The sequence below is a fragment of the Haliotis asinina genome, chromosome 13 (assembly GCF_037392515.1).
Source record: "Haliotis asinina isolate JCU_RB_2024 chromosome 13, JCU_Hal_asi_v2, whole genome shotgun sequence".
NCBI lineage: Eukaryota > Metazoa > Mollusca > Gastropoda > Lepetellida > Haliotidae > Haliotis > Haliotis asinina.
The window spans coordinates 41,649,088-41,669,299 of record NC_090292.1 but is presented as its reverse complement, the minus strand read 5'-3'; the positions used below and the strand labels follow the sequence as shown (position 1 = coordinate 41,669,299).

Sequence of the window (20,212 nt, the reverse complement as noted above, 5' to 3'; positions counted from 1 at the left end):
TTCTTGCTGTTGATCACCAGCTTTTCTGGTCCAGACTCGATTATTAACTGGAATATACAGTATATGGAATATTGCCGAGGGCGGTCTAAAACTAAGCTCGCTCAGTAACCCCACTCCCTGCATAATACCGTCACCTCTACATGTCGACAACTTTTATTTATGGAAACAAATAAAAATTTTGCAAAGGTGAAAATGATCGCCCTCACAACTCACTTCGATGCGTAGTTATTGGTATTACCTACAGAAACACCTGTTCACAAGAATTCATTGATACACAATACTCGATCAAGCTGCAACAATGACTGACTTAATTATAACAACTTGAATGTTGCACGTATCCGCCTCCTTGCAAAGCCATACTGCATTATATATGAATACTGGGATGCATCAAGGCACTTACTGTGTTTACGTCTCTAGGTTGCTTGGAGACCGTCTCTGCTACAACCGATATTTTTTTCTTTATCATTGGCCAGTCACAATGTTGTAGTCTCGCCGTGAGGATAGAATGCCGTCTAGAGAAAGACTTACCGGATTTTTATATGGAGTTTGCTTTACAACCATTTTTCTTCTGATCTACTTAACGCAGGTAATTTTTTCAAATCTATGCGTTGAACGTCAATGGGTGCAGTCCAATCGAAGACACTGTGTAATTAGTGATCTGCATTCTGCTGTGTATGCGTTTAGGTTATTTTGACACGAGTGTATATGTTTTGATTTCTTTGTCTTGTAATGTTTTGCTGTGCATTGATTTCTAAGTGGAAACCAAATATACCATTAAAGAAAGTAGAGGATATTGGATTTACCAAATTGATACATAAATAAATAATGCAAATATTGAAGCTCAGAAGAAAACAACTGACGAAGAGAAATTAAGGGAAAACGGGAGGGGTTATTGTATTCCCTGTTTCATACTGTTGCTCACTGAACTGTCTCGTCCAGACTCGATTATTTAGATACAGCCGCCATATAGATAGAATATTGCTGAGTGCGGCGTAAAACTAACCTCCGTGTTTTTGTATAGACATATGTTACTTTTTCTCAGTGCATTGTCTTTGGCTAGTGATATGCTTGCAAAAGGAATACTCCTTACATTCTTTGAATGGCTACTCGAGAACTGACCTGAAACCAAGATATGATCATCACATCTGGTTTCTTGAGATGCTTTGTGAGGTACGAAACTTCTACCCTTATATACAAGAAAATAGTCTAGAAATTTCTGTTTCAATACCTGTTTCCAATTTTCAAAGCGAAATGTGCAGGTTTTTTTCAGGCGGGATACAATGACGCATAACAATGACCCTTGACTATCATAACGTTAAAGTACTCGAGCGCAAGCCCGTGTTTTAACTGTCATCGTTCATAGCGAAAGCGTGCTTTATTACACTCCACATCGCGGTAGAGCAAACGTAAACATTAATCTTTAATATTGATCCCCGGGTTGAAAGTAAATAGTCACACGAGAACCAAGTGTGTAGCCAAACAAACAAGAAAGAAATAGATAAGGACATCGATACACGTCGATATAACCACGGCAACACACAATACTACGGCGACAAAAACAATACCGGTAGGCCACCCCTGAAATCAATAAAATGAAACAATAAAACGCCAGGAGGCTTGATGTTCATTCATTTGAACTTGAAAGTGTATGTGAATGAGAAGCAAAGCCGCTCCCTAACTGAATTAGTGAGCTTTAGTTTCAAGGCTTTTTATGCAATATTCTGGCAATATCACGGCGGGGGACACCAGAAATTGGTCTTATGGGCTTATGGGCCTTGACTCCGTGTGGGGAATCGAACCAGGGTCTTCGGTGTGACGAGCGTGCGCTTTAACCACTAGGCTACTCCATTCTCAAATACACAAAAACGTCTAGGAAATCTATAATCCCTCCGTGTCAGCAGACCCTTTGACCAGCACCCTGTGGTGCTTATCACTATAAATAGCACATGACAGCCCATTACTCAAGCACATCTTTAAACCCTACATCATATGCTACTGGAATAAAGTAAGTGTGTTTAATTTGATATTAGCGCCGTTATTTAAATGCACAAAGATAGAAACATGATTTGTTGTGTTTGATTTAACTACTGCTACATCCTTGACAGGATAATGTCAGTGATTGCGCTTAAAATAAATTTGTCGAATTCTGATTGGTTAGTAGCCAAAGCATACGAAACCATGTATGACAGTGCACGGGTTGTACGAATGATCTTCAGCAGAGAAACGGCTGATCGCTTCGGAAATTTAGTGTTGACATATGGAGTTATGAGGATAAGTGGAGTAATAGAATTGTTGCCCCAATTTCCTATTTGTTTGTGTCAATAAATGTATAACAAATTAAATAAATAAAATGCTTCCATATTTCTCCAACTCGTTTAACAAATCCTCAAATTTGATCATTTTCATTTTAAACTAAGCCATCCTGAGTTTTCTCCCCTTATGACCATTCAGGAAATATCATGGCGAAACATTTAGCGTCTTATTCTGCCAAATGGTGAATGTTGTTGTTTAAAGATAAGCTAAATTAAATGAATTTCAGGGTAATAAATTCGCCACACTGTGTTTTGAAAGGTTTATGGGACTGCAAAACCCTTGTAAATTCCGTATTTCCGGTATAATGCTGTACCGTTGACACTAGGTATCGATGAGATGTGATGTCAAATGTCAGTTCACAAATTCAGTATCATGACGGATTGTATGTTCATCATTTGGGTTGATGCAGGCTTGATGATTATACGCGATTAATGAAAGCTTGGGACATGTTCCATGTCTGTATCAACTCTCGTCACAATTCGCCCCGTATGTAGGTGACGGCACTTTACGAGACTTAAGTACTTCCGGTGACACACACCAGCTTACGGTAGTCGTGGCAGCACTGTAATAAGAGGCATTATACTCGACATGTCATTGGTTCCCAGTTGAGCAGATTAATGGTCATGCTGTTGATCACTTGATTGTCTGGTCCAAACACGATTATTTACCGACCGCCGCCATATAGCTGGAATATTGCTGAGTGAGGTGCAAAACTAAACTCACTCACTCTACACGTGCTGTCTCACTCAGAAAACAGGCATATGCAGGTTACGAAAAACCACTTGCATTCTGCTTACCCTCATTGGAATAGGAACCATTTGTGACAATCAGAAACAACGATCGTTTGTAAAACAATTTTTATCCTGCTTATTTTTCCTCCAATATTTTTATCAATTTTTTATAAGTTGAATTAGATTCTTAGACTATAACTGTAAATATAAATATAAATCTTGGTGACACAGGAACAATACAGAACACATCCGTTTCTTAAAAAGAACTACTATTAAATATTCATGTTCCATCTAATTGTGTTTCGACTACAACTGGTAAAGAGGAGTTAAGGAATTAACAATTAATGTTCCACCTAATTGTATTTCGGAATCAATATTCACGGACTAATTTGTAGAGGCTAATCGATCTCAGTGACTTGCTTCTATGCCAGAGTTGAATACAACACAATACAATACAACACAATACAATGACGTACAAAAAGACAAAGGAAGACAGCCGTATTTCTCCGTGCTAAATGAATGAATCCCAATTAAAGTGATTCTGTTAACCTTCAAAGCACGGACATGCCAAGTCCCCGTGTATCACCAGGAACTCTACCAGGAACACAATCCCGCGGGGTCTCTTAGATCCATGGACCAAAGCACCATGTGAGTTTCACACGCAAGGTCAATCACCCTATAAGATCGATCAATCGATTGATCCACAGCAGCGTCACGAGTCTGGAATGATCTGCCATTAAACCTAAGACTTGTAACTAACATGACAACCTTTAAACCCAGTCTGAAAATCCTCCTATTCTCAAAACGATGAGAGAGTGAGTATGGTTTTACGCCGCTTTTAGCAATACAACGTAATTTTACAAGGTTGTGAATTCGTTTTAAGGAATTTTCGTTCGGAAGGCGATTTTTCCGGATATCTGAGGTTCGGATAAACGGGGCACGACTGTAGTCCAGCAATATCATGGTAGGGGACACCAGAATGGGCTTGACACACTGCATCCATGTGTCTTCAACATATTTCTTTCTACGTTCTTATTAATGATTTGATTTCACGTGTTTACTGTATATCCTGTTAAACTGGCGTGCATGATCAACACGCACAATGTTGGTCTTGAGATTTTGTGAACTTGAGAGTGTAATAATTCATCCTGCAAAGCGCTGGCATGTTCTGCGAGTGTCTGAGGACGATGGTCACGTTTACGGTGCATCCATAAAATTCGCTCCTTAGATGTTTAGACGCTTCAGATCAGGCAATTTGGAAGGCCAGGGAATGACACTGACGATGCCTTGGCGAGGCACCTGTTACATGGGCTTTGTGGGATCGGGCGTTGTTGTGTTGAAGTAGCTCCTTCTGATGGTTAGAAACTGTTAGGAGGTGAGGTCCAGGTTTGGGCACCTCTCTAAGTGAATGAGTGAGCTTTAGTTTTAGACCTGTTTCTGCAATATTACGGCCATATCACGGACACCAGAAATGGACTTATGGGCTTTCATCCCGTGTGGGGAATTGAACTAGGGTCTTCGGCGTGAGGAGCGAACACTTTAACCACTAGGCTACCTTACCGCCCCTGCTCTCAAAGGCATATGGACTTTTGAATTCCATCATTTATGTGCACCACACACTCACTAGCAATCTCTTATCTGGACCGACCCTGAAATTCATTTTTTCTGAGTTGAATCGGGTTAAAGGCACAGTTACACACGTTTTCGATAACTTTAAGGGGAGGGGGTGGGGTGGGTGGGGGGATATGCACTCACTTTAGCCTCATATTAATGCAATAAAACACTTATTATCCTCTACGGCTTGCCTGATAACGATCAAACAGAAAACGCTTGCCTATGAGGAATGTATACAATGGACTCAAAACTGTCGCACGCAAGGCTGTCGGTGTTTGCCCAACTGGTTTTAATCACAGAGTTCTGTCTCAAAACGGCTTATAGACGTTAGTCGCATACGATAAGCATAGTTTGCTTAAGACCAATTCTAACCTGAATTTTCACGATCCAGTAAGATATCAGTGGGATTGGAAGTACAGTGGAATCTGTCAAAACCGGCATCTGTCCAATCCGGCAAGTTGTCGACACCAGCATACAGTCTCAGTTCCACCCGTGGCTTGTACATGTAGCACCATCTTTACAATCCAGCACTCTGTCTAGGCCGGACTATTTCTTCAGTCCCGATGAGTGCCGGTTTAGACAACTTCCTCTGTATATACGATGATTGGGTGAGAGAGTTTTGCGCCACACTCAGCAAAATTCCAGCTATATGGCTGCAGTCTGTAAATAATCGAGTCTGGATCAGACAATCTGGTGATCAGCATGTGTCAACCATGTCAGCCATCACCCCATGCCGTTAGTCTCCTCTTACAACAAGCAGGGGTTAGTGAAGGCCAGCATTCTAAACCTGTATCATCACGGGCTTGCAACTGAACTGACGACTTGTAAGACCAGGGCAGTTAGATAACCTTCCTATATCATGTTAAAAAGATAAATCGCCCCACAAATTTGACACACAGATTTTACTGAAAACAGAATTTTAGGGGGAATAAACATAGCGTGGCATTCATCACTTCAGAGAAGTAACATAAGGAAATGAAAAATATGAAATTATGAATCGTATTCTCTACTTAAAATCTATCATGCACTATATACTTATCTTTATTTCAGCTTAGAAAACACGACTGGGAGGTGCATGCAGAAAGAAACATGAGTGGACCACTCAACGGTCTCCCTCAGCAGGGACAGGTATGAAATTTCTCTTGCATCATCCCACCTTGAAGGATCAAAGGTCCCTATGCAAATGACACCCGATTTCTCCTTGTAGAACAGACACCTTTCCTGTGTAACGTTATCGGGTTTGTCAGCACCATACACAAGTGCATCATGGGTAAGCCTATAACATCTCCATCACATCGGGCGTGCAGGAATCCTGAGTTCGAATCCCGGATAATTATTGGCTATGTGATATATTAAAGCTTCAATGCAACCCAAAAAATTACTCATAGTTAAAATACAATTATCACTTACTCATGACATATGATATACATTGCTGACTGTGTAAAAGCAAATACCAAAAAAATATAAGCATACTATCACGAATGAAAAGTCCAATATTTTATACTTGTGTTTCCAACCCTTGAAACGAAGCAGTCGAAATACCGAACCTAGTCACACTGAGTGGACATCCACATATGTGTAACGAAGACTTTCATTGGCTGATTCATTTGCCGACACGCTGAGAGGTCTATGTGTGTGCATAGAGATGTTGGTTTTTTTTAAATAAATGCTCCCTTTTTCTGCATTTGCGTTCGATCCAATCAACTAGTACTGAACTACTGCGTGGCTGGAAACTGCTGTTCGTGCAAGTGAAAAGCAGAACTTGACACTGACAATCCGAGTTTGTGCCTGTTTCCGTCCGGATGGGTTGTAGTTTGTTTGCTATCAACAGATACTGATTAATAACAATACTATGTTTCATACGCTCATGTTTGTTTTGTGTGCTGGTCTGCTTGCTGTTTAACAACAATATTCCAGGTAAAAGGCAATGGTCTGTAAATAATCAAACTGGTCCAGACAAGTCAGTGATCAACAGCATAAACGCCGATCCAGTCATTGGAGAAAGATGGATGTAGTTTGTTTGCAATCAACTCACATCATAACCTGCCATGTGTACATGTGTCACAAATACCCGTCCGTGTAATTTCATGTGGCTTTAGACAGAACTCAGCTGCACGAGCAATGAATGTAATTTGTTTATGGTCTATAGCCAGGTAGGTGTTAAGTTCAAGTTGCATTTAGTCAGTGGTTGAGGTTTTTGTATTGCATATTGTCGTTGGCAGACAGGCAGGCAGACACACAGGTGTCAGTAAAACAGACACTGTTTTTTCTGAGAAAGAGGCTTATTACCATCAGCATATATTTTTCTGTTTCCAGACATGAATTAAAACATTTCATGGGGTGCAGTTGGATTTGGTGGGCCATCGCGTTGTTTTTCAACTTTCTATGGTAGCTTCCCTGAGGGGTGATACTTAGTATTAATGAGAGACAATTTAGTGATACACAGCGTGAACGTGAATCTAAGCAACTGGGATACGATGACATGTGTCATCCGACCGTTAGTCGATAAATATTGATTGCCCTTGACCAGGTCCAATCTGGATCTTCACGGTTTATACGATCCAGAAAGATAATAGATGGCTAGGATGAGCATACCATGAAACTGAATTGACGGCTTGTAAGAGCCTAAGCTGTTATATCACTTATATAATGTTGAAAAATATTAAATGGCTCCAGAGTTTGGACGCTGAACAGATTTTCTGGAAACAGAATTTGTGTTGGAATAAACAAGAAGTAAGTTAAGAATCGTCAACATCCATAACTACAAGCATTGTATTCCAATCTTTGCTTCAGCCAGTAAAATCCGACTGGGAACTGCATGCAGAAAGAAATGTGGATGGACCACTAAAAGACCTCCGTCAGCAGGGACAGGTATGAATTTTCCTTGCATCAACCCATAATCTTCATGCAAATGGCGACCAAACTCGCCGTGAAGAGTTGCATCCCTTTGAAGAGCCAAATCCCGTATACCTTCATCACATTTGTAAGAATAACCCGTGAAGGTAGAATAGGTCTTCAGCAACCCATGCTTGCCGTAAGAGGCGACTAACGGGATCAGGTGGTCATGTTCGCTGACTTGGTTGACACCTGTCATCGGTTCCCTATTTCGCAGATCGATGCTCATGTTGTTGATCACTTGATTGTTTGGTCCAGACTCGAGTATTTACAGACCGCCGCCATATAGCTGGAATATTGCTGAGTGCGGCGTAAAACTAAACTCACTCATACTTGTAATAGGTTGTTTATATGGCGCTCATATCTTGGTACACTGCCGTCTCACGGCGCTGCGTACATTACTATCCTACGTCGTAGGACAATACCGTACTTTCCGAGACTTTTTCAACTCTCTGAGGAACATACAAACATGCTACCTGTTAGGCGCAATAAACTAAACATTCTCATTGCCAGCACATCCTCACGTGTACCCATTTTGCAGCTGGTTGAACGGAGACAATGTGGATCTGTATATCTTGTCCAAGGATACTAAGCAAATGTGCCCACTTCGGAACCCGAACCTAGGTGATTCCATCACGGATCGAACGCGGGCCTTCAGTGTGATAAGCTAACGCCTTACCACTGAACTACCGCGCTCCACAAGCACATACCACTGGCCACTGCAACATCGGTAAAACTGAAAATACTCCATCACTTTGGGCGTGCAAAACACCTGGTTTTCTACATCCGGTCAACTCATGGCTATATGAATATTTGTGAAGTAACAAGATACAGTGAATCCGCTCACTTACTTACAGGTTACATATTCTCGAAAGATGCTTTAAACATAGTGGATGATACATCAGGATTCACGCTGAACATTTTTCTGACTGCCTTTCCTGATACAAACCATATTGTTTTATATTTTACCGGCATCTGTCTATTTCAGCAAGTTGCCAACACCGGCATGAAATCCAAGTCCCTTCCGTGACTTGTGCATTTATCATCAGCTCTGCAGTCCGGCACAATGTCTAAAACGAACTATTTCCTCAGTATCAATGCGTGCCGGATTAGACAGCTTCCACTGTGCTTGAAATAAATTGTTCTGACAATAATTGTGTGGGGTGGGTGGGCTTTTTTATTCTATACACCTGGAAATTAATCAAGCAACACCCCAATTTTTTCTATTGGAGCAACTTTGAAGTGTTCTGACAATCAAAATATGCCGGGTTGATATAGTTTGACACTTTTTTATTCAACAGACGATCTCTGACAAACAACTTAAAGGGAAAAAGTATCAAGACTTTGCTTTATTGCAACGAAATCCAAATTCTTAAAACTGTCTTAAATTCATGAAAAAATGGACACAATTTACTATTCATCCACAGACGTTGTTGTCAGGTGTATTAACACAAATGTCACATGGAAAGAAAGAACAGTCATCTGAGAGTCTGCACACCGACTTTCATCAATATCTAGTGTGTCCTCCCTGCGCACGCACCACCGATTCCAGACGCCTCCTCATTCCTTGGATGAGTCTCCGGATCTGATTCTGGGGGATCCTGTTCCACTCCTCATGCAGGGCAGCCGTCAATTCGTTGAGATTATGGACTGGTGGGTCTCTCTGCCTCACACGACGGCCAATAAAGTCCCACAAATGTTCAATGGGGTTGAGGTCAGGGCTCATGGCAGGCCATGGAATTCTGTCAATTGCATTTTGCCGCAAAAAATCATTTACAGCATGCGCCCTGTGAGGTCTAGCATTGTCGTCCATAAATATGGGTCTCGTTGCCAGAGGATGGTTCTCAAAATGAGGTACCACAGCCCTGTCAAGAACCTCCTGTTGGTAACGAACACCGTTAAGGTTGCCACGGATGGTAATGATATCCAACTTGCAGTTCATGGAAATGCACCCCCATACCATAACGGAACCTCCCCCAAAGGCCACAGTCTCCTGGATGTTCCGTGGAGCCATTGCTGTGTTCCTCTGCCTCCAGACCCGAGTACGACCGTCCACCATGTGCAGCAAGAACCGGCTCTCATCTGAGAAATGGACCTTCCTCCAAGAGGCAATGTTCCAGTGCAAACGGTCATTACACCAGGCCAGTCGGGCTGCCTTATGGGCTGGAGACAGTCTGGGTCGCTTGATTGGCCTCCTTGCCCGGTATCCTGCAGCTTTCAGACGATTCCGAACAGTCCTGTTCGAGATGGGTCTCCCTGGAAGCCACTCCTGTCTCAACCGAGAGCTCGAGTCGAAGGACCTGCGCCGTACAAGTCTCAGTAAAGCTCTGTCCTCCCGGACTGTGGTCTTCCTGGGTCTTCCTGGTCTAGGCAGGTCTTTAACTTCATTAGTGGCCCGGTATTTTTTCAAAAGTTTTGAAATTATGGAATGATGTCGTCCGATTTGAGTCCCGATTTGTCTTAGAGACATACCAGCATTCCTCATGCCGATTATTTGCCAACGAGTGGCCTCTGATGATTTCCTACGTGCCATGACATTGAAATGAATGAAAAACCGAATGCAATCGACAACCTGCGCTTGTAAACACCCCAGGGAAAAAGTGCATTTTTCGAAAGTTGAGGTTAAAGCAATGCACGTGCGCTGTGCAAGCTTCACGCGCGTCATATCAACCCATGAAAAGCTCATGCTGTATGTCAATACATCAAAATTGAATAATCAATCATCAAAATTACTTCGTTAAACTTTGTTAAGTTTTTATGTGTCTTTGAATTTGGTGTTGCTTAATTAATTTCCATATGTATAGATGAACCAGTCATTGAAATGTGACTGCAAGCATACTTTGTCTGGGATCTATATTCAGAATCCCCCACAAGGAGACAAGCACCTGTGGGGCCCGAGGATGACATAAACGTTTACAAAAAAATGAAAAAAAATGAAATGCATGGATCAAAATTTAGGAAATGCATCAAAATAGTTAGGTGTACACAACTGGATTACGCCTGAACATAGATGACGGACGTTTTACTCATTGATGGCCACGTTGTCATTGCCAGCATTAATTCATTTCACCCTCTGCCGACGTCACTTGCCAACGCCGCAGTGGAAAGGTTGCACAACCGTTCTCCTCTGGGAATTCATCCTGCAAAGCGCTGGCAAGTTCTGCGAGTGTCTGAGGACGATGGTCACGTTTACCGATGCGTCCATAAAAGTCGCTCTGTAGACGTTTAGACGTTTCAGATCAGGCGATTTGGGAGGCCAGGGAATGACACTGACGTGGCATTGGCGAGAGAGGCATTTGTTACATGGGCTTTGTGGGATCGGGCGTTGTTGTGTTGAAGTAGCTATTTCTGATGGTTAGAAACTGTTAGGAGGTAAGGTTTTGGTCGATGTAGTTGATTTATGTTTTACCTTCATTTCTTGTCGTGACAAATGTGGCATATAGACACTATTGAAACGGGTGAAAATTAAGTGTGCCATATACTCATTCTTGGTGGATATGTGAACATTTTACCGATGTTGAAACATGGCTAGCTCAATATCGTGATCCCAGCAAACGCTATGAATTTTCAAATACTTTCACGGATTTTTCAGTTTTTATGAGTGACTGAGTCATTATTTAGCGTCCCATGGGCAATATTTCAGCCGGATCGTGACGAGCACAGTCTGGTTTACATCAATATGTAAATCAATAAAGTTAGAACGTAAAAACCCGTCACTGAAGGACGGTAAAAATTCTAGAGTATTACGGCTATATAAATGTAAAACCAGTACGCTGTCATAAAATGAAATCACTATATAAATCACCAACAACGTTAATCGAATTCAGTTTCAACGTGTTCACATTGCCCCTTGTAAAGCAAGATGGTCACAGTGTTTACTGCAAAGGGAAATCCTGTCTTCACTTTGTGGGTTTGTTTCCACAAATGCTGACATTTTCGAAGAACAAATATGGTTTGTCTGGTCCATAATCATTTTGTAAAGACCGACACCATATATTGTGGAGAGCGACCTTATACAAAAACAACACACATTTCCACGGGTGCAATTCCCGACACATATACCTTGATTGAAAAGCAGAGCTATATCCTCAACATCTTCTTGACAGTGAGTCTTGGGCCGGTAACTATGGCCCTTATAAATTAAGACTTGTGTTTCTTTGATTCAGATTGTGCTGCCGGAGAAAGCTGCAATAGCGAAAATGACTGCTAGTGAAGTGTTCAGAACATTCCACAGGTACATGAATATGTGTGAGGCCATCCAGGCCCTCTGATTGGCTCGCCAAGACTGTCTCCAAATTAACATTCTTGAAAAAAACGTGGTCTGTCAGCTGTACACTTTACAAGAGGCTTGAGTTTCTCCTCTGTTGCACTGCAACATGATAGCACGACCAGCCTTTCTTTTGACACGTCCCCACCCTCAGCAGCTGTATTTTCCCCACAGTATTTTGTCTGTTAATGCCCAAAAACAAAAGAAAAAACATATCTTTTGAATCGTAATTCGATGATTGAAGGGAGAGGTGAGTTTTGCAATCGACAATTTTGAGGTTCTTCATGCTGTAACGAAATCTTCCATCCTACGTTCCGCTGAAAACTGAAGTGCTTTCTCTTTCCAAATTGGACCAACAGTGGTATGTTTGGGGGGAGGGGTTTGTTGTTTTTATTTATTTATTTATTTTTCCTTCTGTATGACTTGGAATGTTGGTGAGAAAATATTCTTTCCAAATTTGACATATGATAAGGTTTTCTCGACAGACTGCCAAAAAGAACATCTTCTTTGGATCAGCTTGGTTTTCTTTAATGTAAACTGAACGTTCATTTGGGAAATGACTTCAAATAAGATATACCGATGTGAGAAAGACTTTTGCAAAAGTACTGCAATAGTTGCACATAATACAATATCGCTATCGCAATAGTATATTGCAGTAGACTATCACAATTCAACAATTGTTTTTACCTCAATAGTCACCTCTACTATTTTCTGTCAGTTGTAGTACTCCATTTACAATGTACTTATGACGGAGCATTCAGGAGAGTATTATTGTAGGATTACAAGAGTATTTAAACCTGTATCAACTATGAACAACATATGCAATTATTTCACACGTTAGATATATATGAAAATGACAATCCTTACACCCTTTGTCATATCTGTGCAGGTAAATGTCAAAGGTTGTTCATGTGGTTCTCTCATAATACATGTATTTGCTCATGTGGTTCTCTGGTGATACATGTATTTGTTCATGTGGTTCTTTGATGATACATGTATTTGCTCATGTGGTTCTTTGATGATACATGTATTTGTTCATGTGGTTCTCTGATGATACATGTATTTGTTGACGTGGTTCTCTGATGATACATGTATTTGTTCATGTGGTTCTCTGGTGATACATGTATTTGTTCATGTGGTTCTCCGATGATACATGTATTTGCTCATGTGGTTCTTTGATGATACATGTATTTGTTCATGTGGTTCTCTGATGATACATGTATTTGTTCACGTGGTTCTCTGATGATACATGTATTTGTTCATGTGGTTCTCTGATGATACATGTATTTGTTCACGTGGTTCTCTGATAATACATGTATTTGTTCATGTGGTTCTCTGGTGATACATGTATATGTTCATGTAGTTCTCTGATGATACATGTATTTGTTCATGTGGTTCTCTGGTGATACATGTATTTGTTCATGTGGTTCTCCGATGATACATGTATTTGCTCATGTGGTTCTTTGATGAAACATGTATTTGTTCATGTGGTTCTCTGATGATACATGTATTTGTTCATGTGGTTCTCTGATAATACATGTATTTGTTCATGTGGTTCTCTGGTGATACATGTATTTGTTCATGTGGTTCTCTGGTGATACATGTATTTGTTCATGTAGTTCTCTGATGATACATTTATTTGTTCATGTGGTTCTCTGGTGATACATGTATTTGTTCATGTAGTTCTCTGATGATACATTTATTTCCTCCCATGGTTAAATTTAGGAAACACTGAGGTGAGAATGCAAACATGTTTTGCAGAGCCAGATCCTTATCAGCAGAAGCTTAAATGTAGTCACGTAATGCTTCATGTCAATAGGGCTCGATTTAGTGCTTTGTTACTTGCACTGGTGCAACCCAATGTTACAAAATGCAATCCAGTTATGAGTTTAACTTCCACAAGATGCAAGTCAATTTTTGAGAATTAAATCAACAATAAATCTAACATTTTAGGCACTGTCACCTCATTTTTCTTCTTAATTTTGAATAGCCGTGGCACCGAAACATTGCGGTTCTGACAGCTCTTGTAAACAGGGATCAGCTGTGTCTCTGTGTTGCTATGGTTTCATGGGTACTACATCAGAGATGTATGCTTAAGTGCACCGAAACCTCTGACGTTTTTAAACCACTGCGTTGCAACTGGAATTAGTTGCAACTACTCCTTTACCTTACGTTGCACCTTGCCTCAAGTAGAGTAGCATCTCAAATTGAGCCCTGTTAACCGAGCATTTCACATAGTCGAACATCCTCTGTTTAAATGTGTTAATGTGGAAATATATAAACTGTTTACATACATACCCTTGAAGTCAAGTGCATGTTACTATATATAGACGAACATACACTTACACACACACTCGCTGCTTAATGACTGTATGAACTCTTATGTCTTCATATGTCTCCCTCTATCGGCTATTTAGTTACGTTGACAACGTAGATACAGTGTGCCACCGGAAGCTGCGCATGGGCAAACTGGGAGATGGAGGCTGGGAGATCTGTGACGATGCCAAGTACCGTCCAGTAAAGCCTTGTATCGTGTACTCGTTTGGGTGAGTAGGTAACTAAAGGGAATAAGTATTAGTTAACTGGTTATAATACGTGTAAGTCGACTGATTAGAAAACCCAATCCAGTAAAGCCCTATATCGTGTACTCGTTTGGGTGAGTAGCTAACTAAATTGAATACGTATTAGCCAGCTAATTAGAATACGTATTAGTGAGCTGATTAGAATACGTATTCGACTAAGACACAGAAAATTGAATAACGTGCAGTAAAGCTTTATATCGTGTACTCTTTTGAGCGAGTGGTTTTATTTTACATGCACGGCAATGAGGAAACTCGAATTTTTTATGTGAAGCATTAACGAATGTTTTTCAATTTGCCACAAGTATTAAGTCATACAGCGTTGCCCTTTTCAGATTTGTATTTCATTTACGTCAAGGACCAATGTATCCTTTACTTTCATTAGGCTGTCAAACAAATGCATCTACCGAATTAAAGACTTTAGAGATATTACGCGAAACTGTTGTGGCAATTTTCCGTCGTGAATAAACGATGCTTTCAAGAATGTGGTCAAATGAAAGTAATGGTGTTTTTCTTTTACTACAGGATCAACAACGATTTTTCTTTTGACGATGATACGGCCAAAAACTATGAGTGTGATGTGTCCTCCTTTGATCCAAGGTTTGCATATACGCTTGTTCGGGTGTACTGGTTTGTAATAAAGAGAATATTCATGGGCGGATCCAGGAATTTTGAGGGGGGATTTTGAATCCCCTTTAGCCCCGCCTACGCAGAGAAAAATCTTTAATGTGGTCGTAAGGCATGTTTAAAAAGATGGGTAGGTTTCGAACCCCCTGAACCTCCCTCTGTAGTACCCATGACCGCAAAATCCCAGTTACATGTCGGAGGTCTACATAAAACCAAACCAGTGGCTGATATCATGAGCAATCGCAGATTATCTATACGCAATCAACCAGGCCTGACCAGCCGTTCAAGTAAGTAAGGGAGTGAGGCACGACAAGATTGGATGTGGAATCCCTGGTGGTCGTGTTATAGGATGAGGGTAGCCGATGTCCTCGGCGCTAGTGATGGAATATTGCTAAATGCGGCATAAAACCATAACCGGTAGTAATCTGTCGATGGAGGCGCCAAAACAACATAGTTTCTCCTACGTTGGGCTCATTTTGGCGAACTAACTGGGATAAAACTATTTGGATTGGTGACAAACGAAAATGCTGACGGGAAAGAAACAAAAAAGACTAAAACAAAGCACGAAACTGTTTGATTGTCATGCTGATTGTTTAGACTGTAGCTATACATTGAACCATCAGCTTGGAACTACTGAAGGTACGCGCATTTATTTTCTACGTTCCCCGTGCGCGAAACAAATTTTAATTGCATCCGCTCAGAAACCGACCGCAGCGCATCTTGGGTATTTTTGTATATCTCACATCGTTGGGTTTCTCGAATGACCGATGTTTTCCGAATGCTTTGGGTACCGGGGGTAGGGGTGGTGGTTAATCTCGTTTCCTTCTGCTACCGTCATACCCAAGAATCTGTGCCAGATGTAGGGTGTTTAGTTTAAAACTTATCTTCGTCATTTGGCTTCAAGTGTTCAGAATATGTCCCTCTAGATTCATATTATTGGAAAATATGTCTGTATGGTTATGTAACTGTTAATAGCTTTAGGAAGATAGTCACAACTACTTTGAAAATGAGTCTCGCGGTGCTTCTAGATACAAACCTAATTCACCATTTTCATTGAAAACACGTTTAGGGATCAACCATTCGTTTATTAATGTTGACAGGAAAACTGTCCCAGCAATATTACAACAATCCACATATTTTCAACGCATATGCAAAGTTTCAGTGGTATTAAAAACACCTCCATAGTTATTTGTAATGTTTATTAAGCATATGTATAAGACATATGTATTGTGTGGAGTTATATCCCTTTACTCAGGGCACAAGTAAAGGTAGCCCAGCAGGGAAGGCAATTAAGCCGGACTGTGAGTGCATCCGGTCCTCTATAATAACACCGTACGTTATTTCATTGCGAGTCACAGATTTCATAAAATAAACTAGTCATTGTTTTCCAAGAGATGTATTCACAACATAAGCAGACACAAACACACGGTATTTCAGTAACGCAATGGATCTAAGTCAGCAGGTTTGGAACTGAGTGAAAGAATGTCGTTAAAATTATTTTTGTGGTCATGTACCCTGTGTGTACCAGTGTACCAGTATGTTTGCCTTATGTACCCTCAGCCGTTAGAGACCCGTGAAGGTCCCGGGGTAGAATAGGCCTTCAGCAACCCATGCTTGCCATAAAAGGTGACTCAGCTTGTCGTAAGAGGCGACTAACGGGATCGGGTGGTCAGGCTCGCTGACTTGGTTGACGCGTGTCATCGGTTCCCAATTGCGCAGATCGATGCTCATGTTGTTGATCACTGGATTGTCTGGTCCAGACTCGATTATTTACAGACCGCCGCCATATAGCTGTAATATTGCTGTGTGCGGCGTAAAACTAAACTCACTCACTCACTCAGCCGTTAGAGTGGCATTGGTACATCACATCACGCGCAACAAGCAATATTAGGAATAACATACCTCACGTGCGATGGGTATTCCATTTGTTTAAGTGATATTGATATTTGGACAAACTGTCATAAACATCATCTGTTAACGTAGTTATGATGATAATAATTATATTTCAGCATGAAACAGGCATCTTACCAGAGGTCGCCACGTGTCCGGTTTTATAAATCAGGCCTTGACGGAAAGGACCAGAGGCGGAACAACTGGGATTTACATACATTGACGACTTTCAAGAAAATGTTGAACCACACGGGGGTCAGTGACATTTTGAATATTATGAAATATTACAAATATTTGGACATTTGTACCTCACAAATTAGGAACCTTGGCATACACTACTAAACTATGTGTCATGTAGGAAGTGATTGAATGTAACAAGTTTTCAAGTCGGGATTGAACTTTCGTAGGGGTAGAGTTTCTGTGGGAGATGAGTCCGATCTATTCTTCGAAGCCATAGTAAAAGTCACCAAATCAGCGATCTAACCCCCTCAGTCACCGCGACTGCCACAGCGCAGGAGAGCTAGTATTGTAAATGACGTACTTCCGGCTGGGCCCACCCCCAAGTTCTAGTACTGGAAATAATTGTAATTCGAAATAAATTACCTTTGTTTTTAATGTCTCTATATGTCAAAACCACAATAACAGAGTCACCAAATCGGCTATCTAACCCCCTCAGCCACCGCGGCTCCCACAACGCAGGAGAGCTAGTGTTGTAAATGACGTACTTCCGGCTGGGCTCACTCAAGTTCTAGTACTGGAAGTAATTGTAATTCGAAATAAATTACCTTTGTTTTTAATGTCTCTATACGGGTCAGTTTCGCGACATTAGACGAACGAAATTATAATTATTTGACCGTCAAATAGGTTCGTATGGTTTATGGTTATGATTCGTGTGATTTAAGTCTTAGCCATTTATAGTCACAGGTGTAGAGTTTCTGATGAGCGATCTAACCCCCTCAGCCACCGCGGCTCCCATAACGCAGGAGAACTGGTATTGTAACTTATGTACTCCAGGCTTGGCCCACACAAGTTCTAGTACTGAAAGCAATTGTATTTGGAAATAAATTACCTTTGTGATCAATTATAATTAATTGGCCCGCAAAGAAGTTAAGATTCGTATGATTAATGTGTTAGCCGTTTATAGTCGCACGCAGTATCATCACACTTTACGATGGTGGTCGGTAAATAATCGAGTCTGACTCGGACAATCCAGTGATTGGCATATCATCAGGACACGATAACCTGTACTGATAAGCAGTCTAACTCCCCACTGTAGGGTTACAAGAGGTGTCTGCGTCACTTGGGTGGTATCAAGACATGGTTTTGAACCAACTGGTTATCAACATTTTTATTTTATTTTATTTTATTTACAAGAGTTTCGGTCCCAGGACAGTCCGTAATAGACAGACTCCTCGCTATATCGAACAAAATGCTGTATTATGAATTACTTTTTCTCAGTAAAGTACAGAAAATGTAGTATATCTGTGGGTTGAATCCCACTGGAAATTTGAACCAACTCATTCGGAGTGACGCACCTAATTGCCAGCTCACAATGTCTAGAACCCAACACATTTAGGAGTACAGACCGCGTACTTTGTGATTACCCTGTTACTTGTTGTTACCTTGCCTGGCGCTCGGTAAAAAGGGACAACTTAAGGATTGATCGACACCCTTTCAAACTGCACCCTATCTTCATTTCATTCGTTTGTTTAGGGGGCTGTGGGTAGTCTCGTGGTAAAAGACCCGTGTCCTATTCCCCACAATATCCTCCTGGATACAATGTGTGAAGCCCATTCCTGGTGTTTGTTGGTGTATTGCTGAAAGCGGCGTAAAACTAAATCCACTCATTGCTGTGTTGTTCACTCAAGCCAATATTCTTAGGAAATATGTATGGATGCCGTTCAATTCATTAACACCTGTCTCTTCGTTTTCCAGAAATACATTGACGTCTTGAAGATTGACATCGAAAATTCAGAATGGCCCTCGCTAATCAGCATAGTGTCATCTGGCGAACTGTCAAAAGTCAGACAGTTTCTCGTTGAATACCATGGACTGTGTAACAATCTAAATGACTGCATCGGCAAGCTGAGTACAATGAAAGACATCCATGATGCTGGCTTCAGGAAGTTTTATGTCCACAAAAATGACCAATGTAGCATTACTAATAAGTTATTTCCTGTCGTGAGGACAGGCTGCTATGAGGTTCATTACGTCAATACCAATCTGTTGTGACGTAAATGTTCAGCGAGTGAGTTTAGTTTTACGCCGCCTATAACAATATTCCAGATATAGCGCGACGGCCATGGCTAGTAATTTTCCGATCATTTTAAGTTCACGCGTTCAAGAGAAATATACTCTTCAAAAAAAGTAAGGGATCTTCATTTTTTATTATGTACGATTAAAAATATTTAGGAGATTTATCGGAGTCGATCAATGTTGATATGATATTACTGAATGTTTTGAAAGTGCATCAACATTTGTACTTCCTTACAACCATAGTTATTTGGAATATAGTCGTTTTTGAAAGATGACTGGTGTGTGGCATGTAATGTGCACGTATACGATTTTCATTTTAAAACAAACGGCTAGAAAGAAACACTAACAAATGTCTGATGCAAGTTGAGTGTCAAAATTAATGTTCTAAGTGATTTCTCGACGTTCTTGAAAAACGTCAAAATCAAGAATGGGACCCCATGCATTGTGTTGATGGGTGATACTAGAGGGAAATGGTGGAGATTTCACAGGAAGTCTGTCCTTGAAATGTTCGTAAACGTTTACACTCCAAATTGTATGTTCATTATCCCCTACTTTTTTAAAGAGTATATTTTATCGCTTTTCATTTGGTTGTTTGTGATTGCTTGTTCTGAGTGAGTGAGTGGGTGAGGGAGCTTAGTTTACGCCGCACTCAGCAAATATTCCAAGTATATGGTGGCTGTCTGTAAGTATTCGAGTTTGAATCAAACCAACCAGTGACGAATACCATGATCATCAATCTATGCAAGTGGGAACCGATGGCATTTGTCCACCAAGTCAGCGAGCCTGACCACCCGATCCCGTTACTCGCCTCTTACGGCAAGCATGTTTTTACTGAAAATCTATTGTAACCTGGAGCTTGTTTTGAAATAAAGAAAAGGTTTAGAATTGTTTCCTGTAGCCATTGAATCAGTGATTTTCAGCATTATTCCAGCAATATCACGGTGGAAACTCCGGAAATAGGCTTCATGTGCAGGAGTCGAACCCAAGTCTTCGGCGTGACGAGCGACCGCTTAAACCACTAGGCTACCACACTGAACCTT

General features: G+C 40.9%; 1 protein-coding gene across 1 annotated transcript; it reads left to right on the top strand.

Moving 5' to 3' along the window:
• Window positions 1-501: 501 nt before the first annotated feature.
• LOC137260020 (probable methyltransferase-like protein 24) lies at window positions 502-19,975 on the top strand. The gene is made up of 8 exons (XM_067797703.1): window positions 502-586; window positions 5,709-5,786; window positions 7,452-7,529; window positions 11,720-11,787; window positions 14,238-14,366; window positions 14,925-14,999; window positions 17,036-17,171; window positions 18,852-19,975. The coding sequence occupies exons 1-8, from the start codon at window positions 506-508 to the stop codon at window positions 19,146-19,148; spliced, it is 942 nt and encodes a 313-aa protein (XP_067653804.1). The 5' UTR covers window positions 502-505; the 3' UTR covers window positions 19,149-19,975.
• Window positions 19,976-20,212: the final 237 nt, after the last annotated feature.

Coding starts and splice junctions, on each gene's coding strand:
- LOC137260020 (XM_067797703.1), top strand. CDS start 506: ATGCCGTCTAGAGAAAGACTTACCGGATTTTTATATGGAGTTTGCTTT. Junction 5,787..7,451: donor GTCTCCCTCAGCAGGGACAG/GTATGAAATTTC, acceptor TCTTTGCTTCAG/CCAGTAAAATCCGACTGGGA. Junction 11,788..14,237: donor GTGTTCAGAACATTCCACAG/GTACATGAATAT, acceptor TCGGCTATTTAG/TTACGTTGACAACGTAGATA.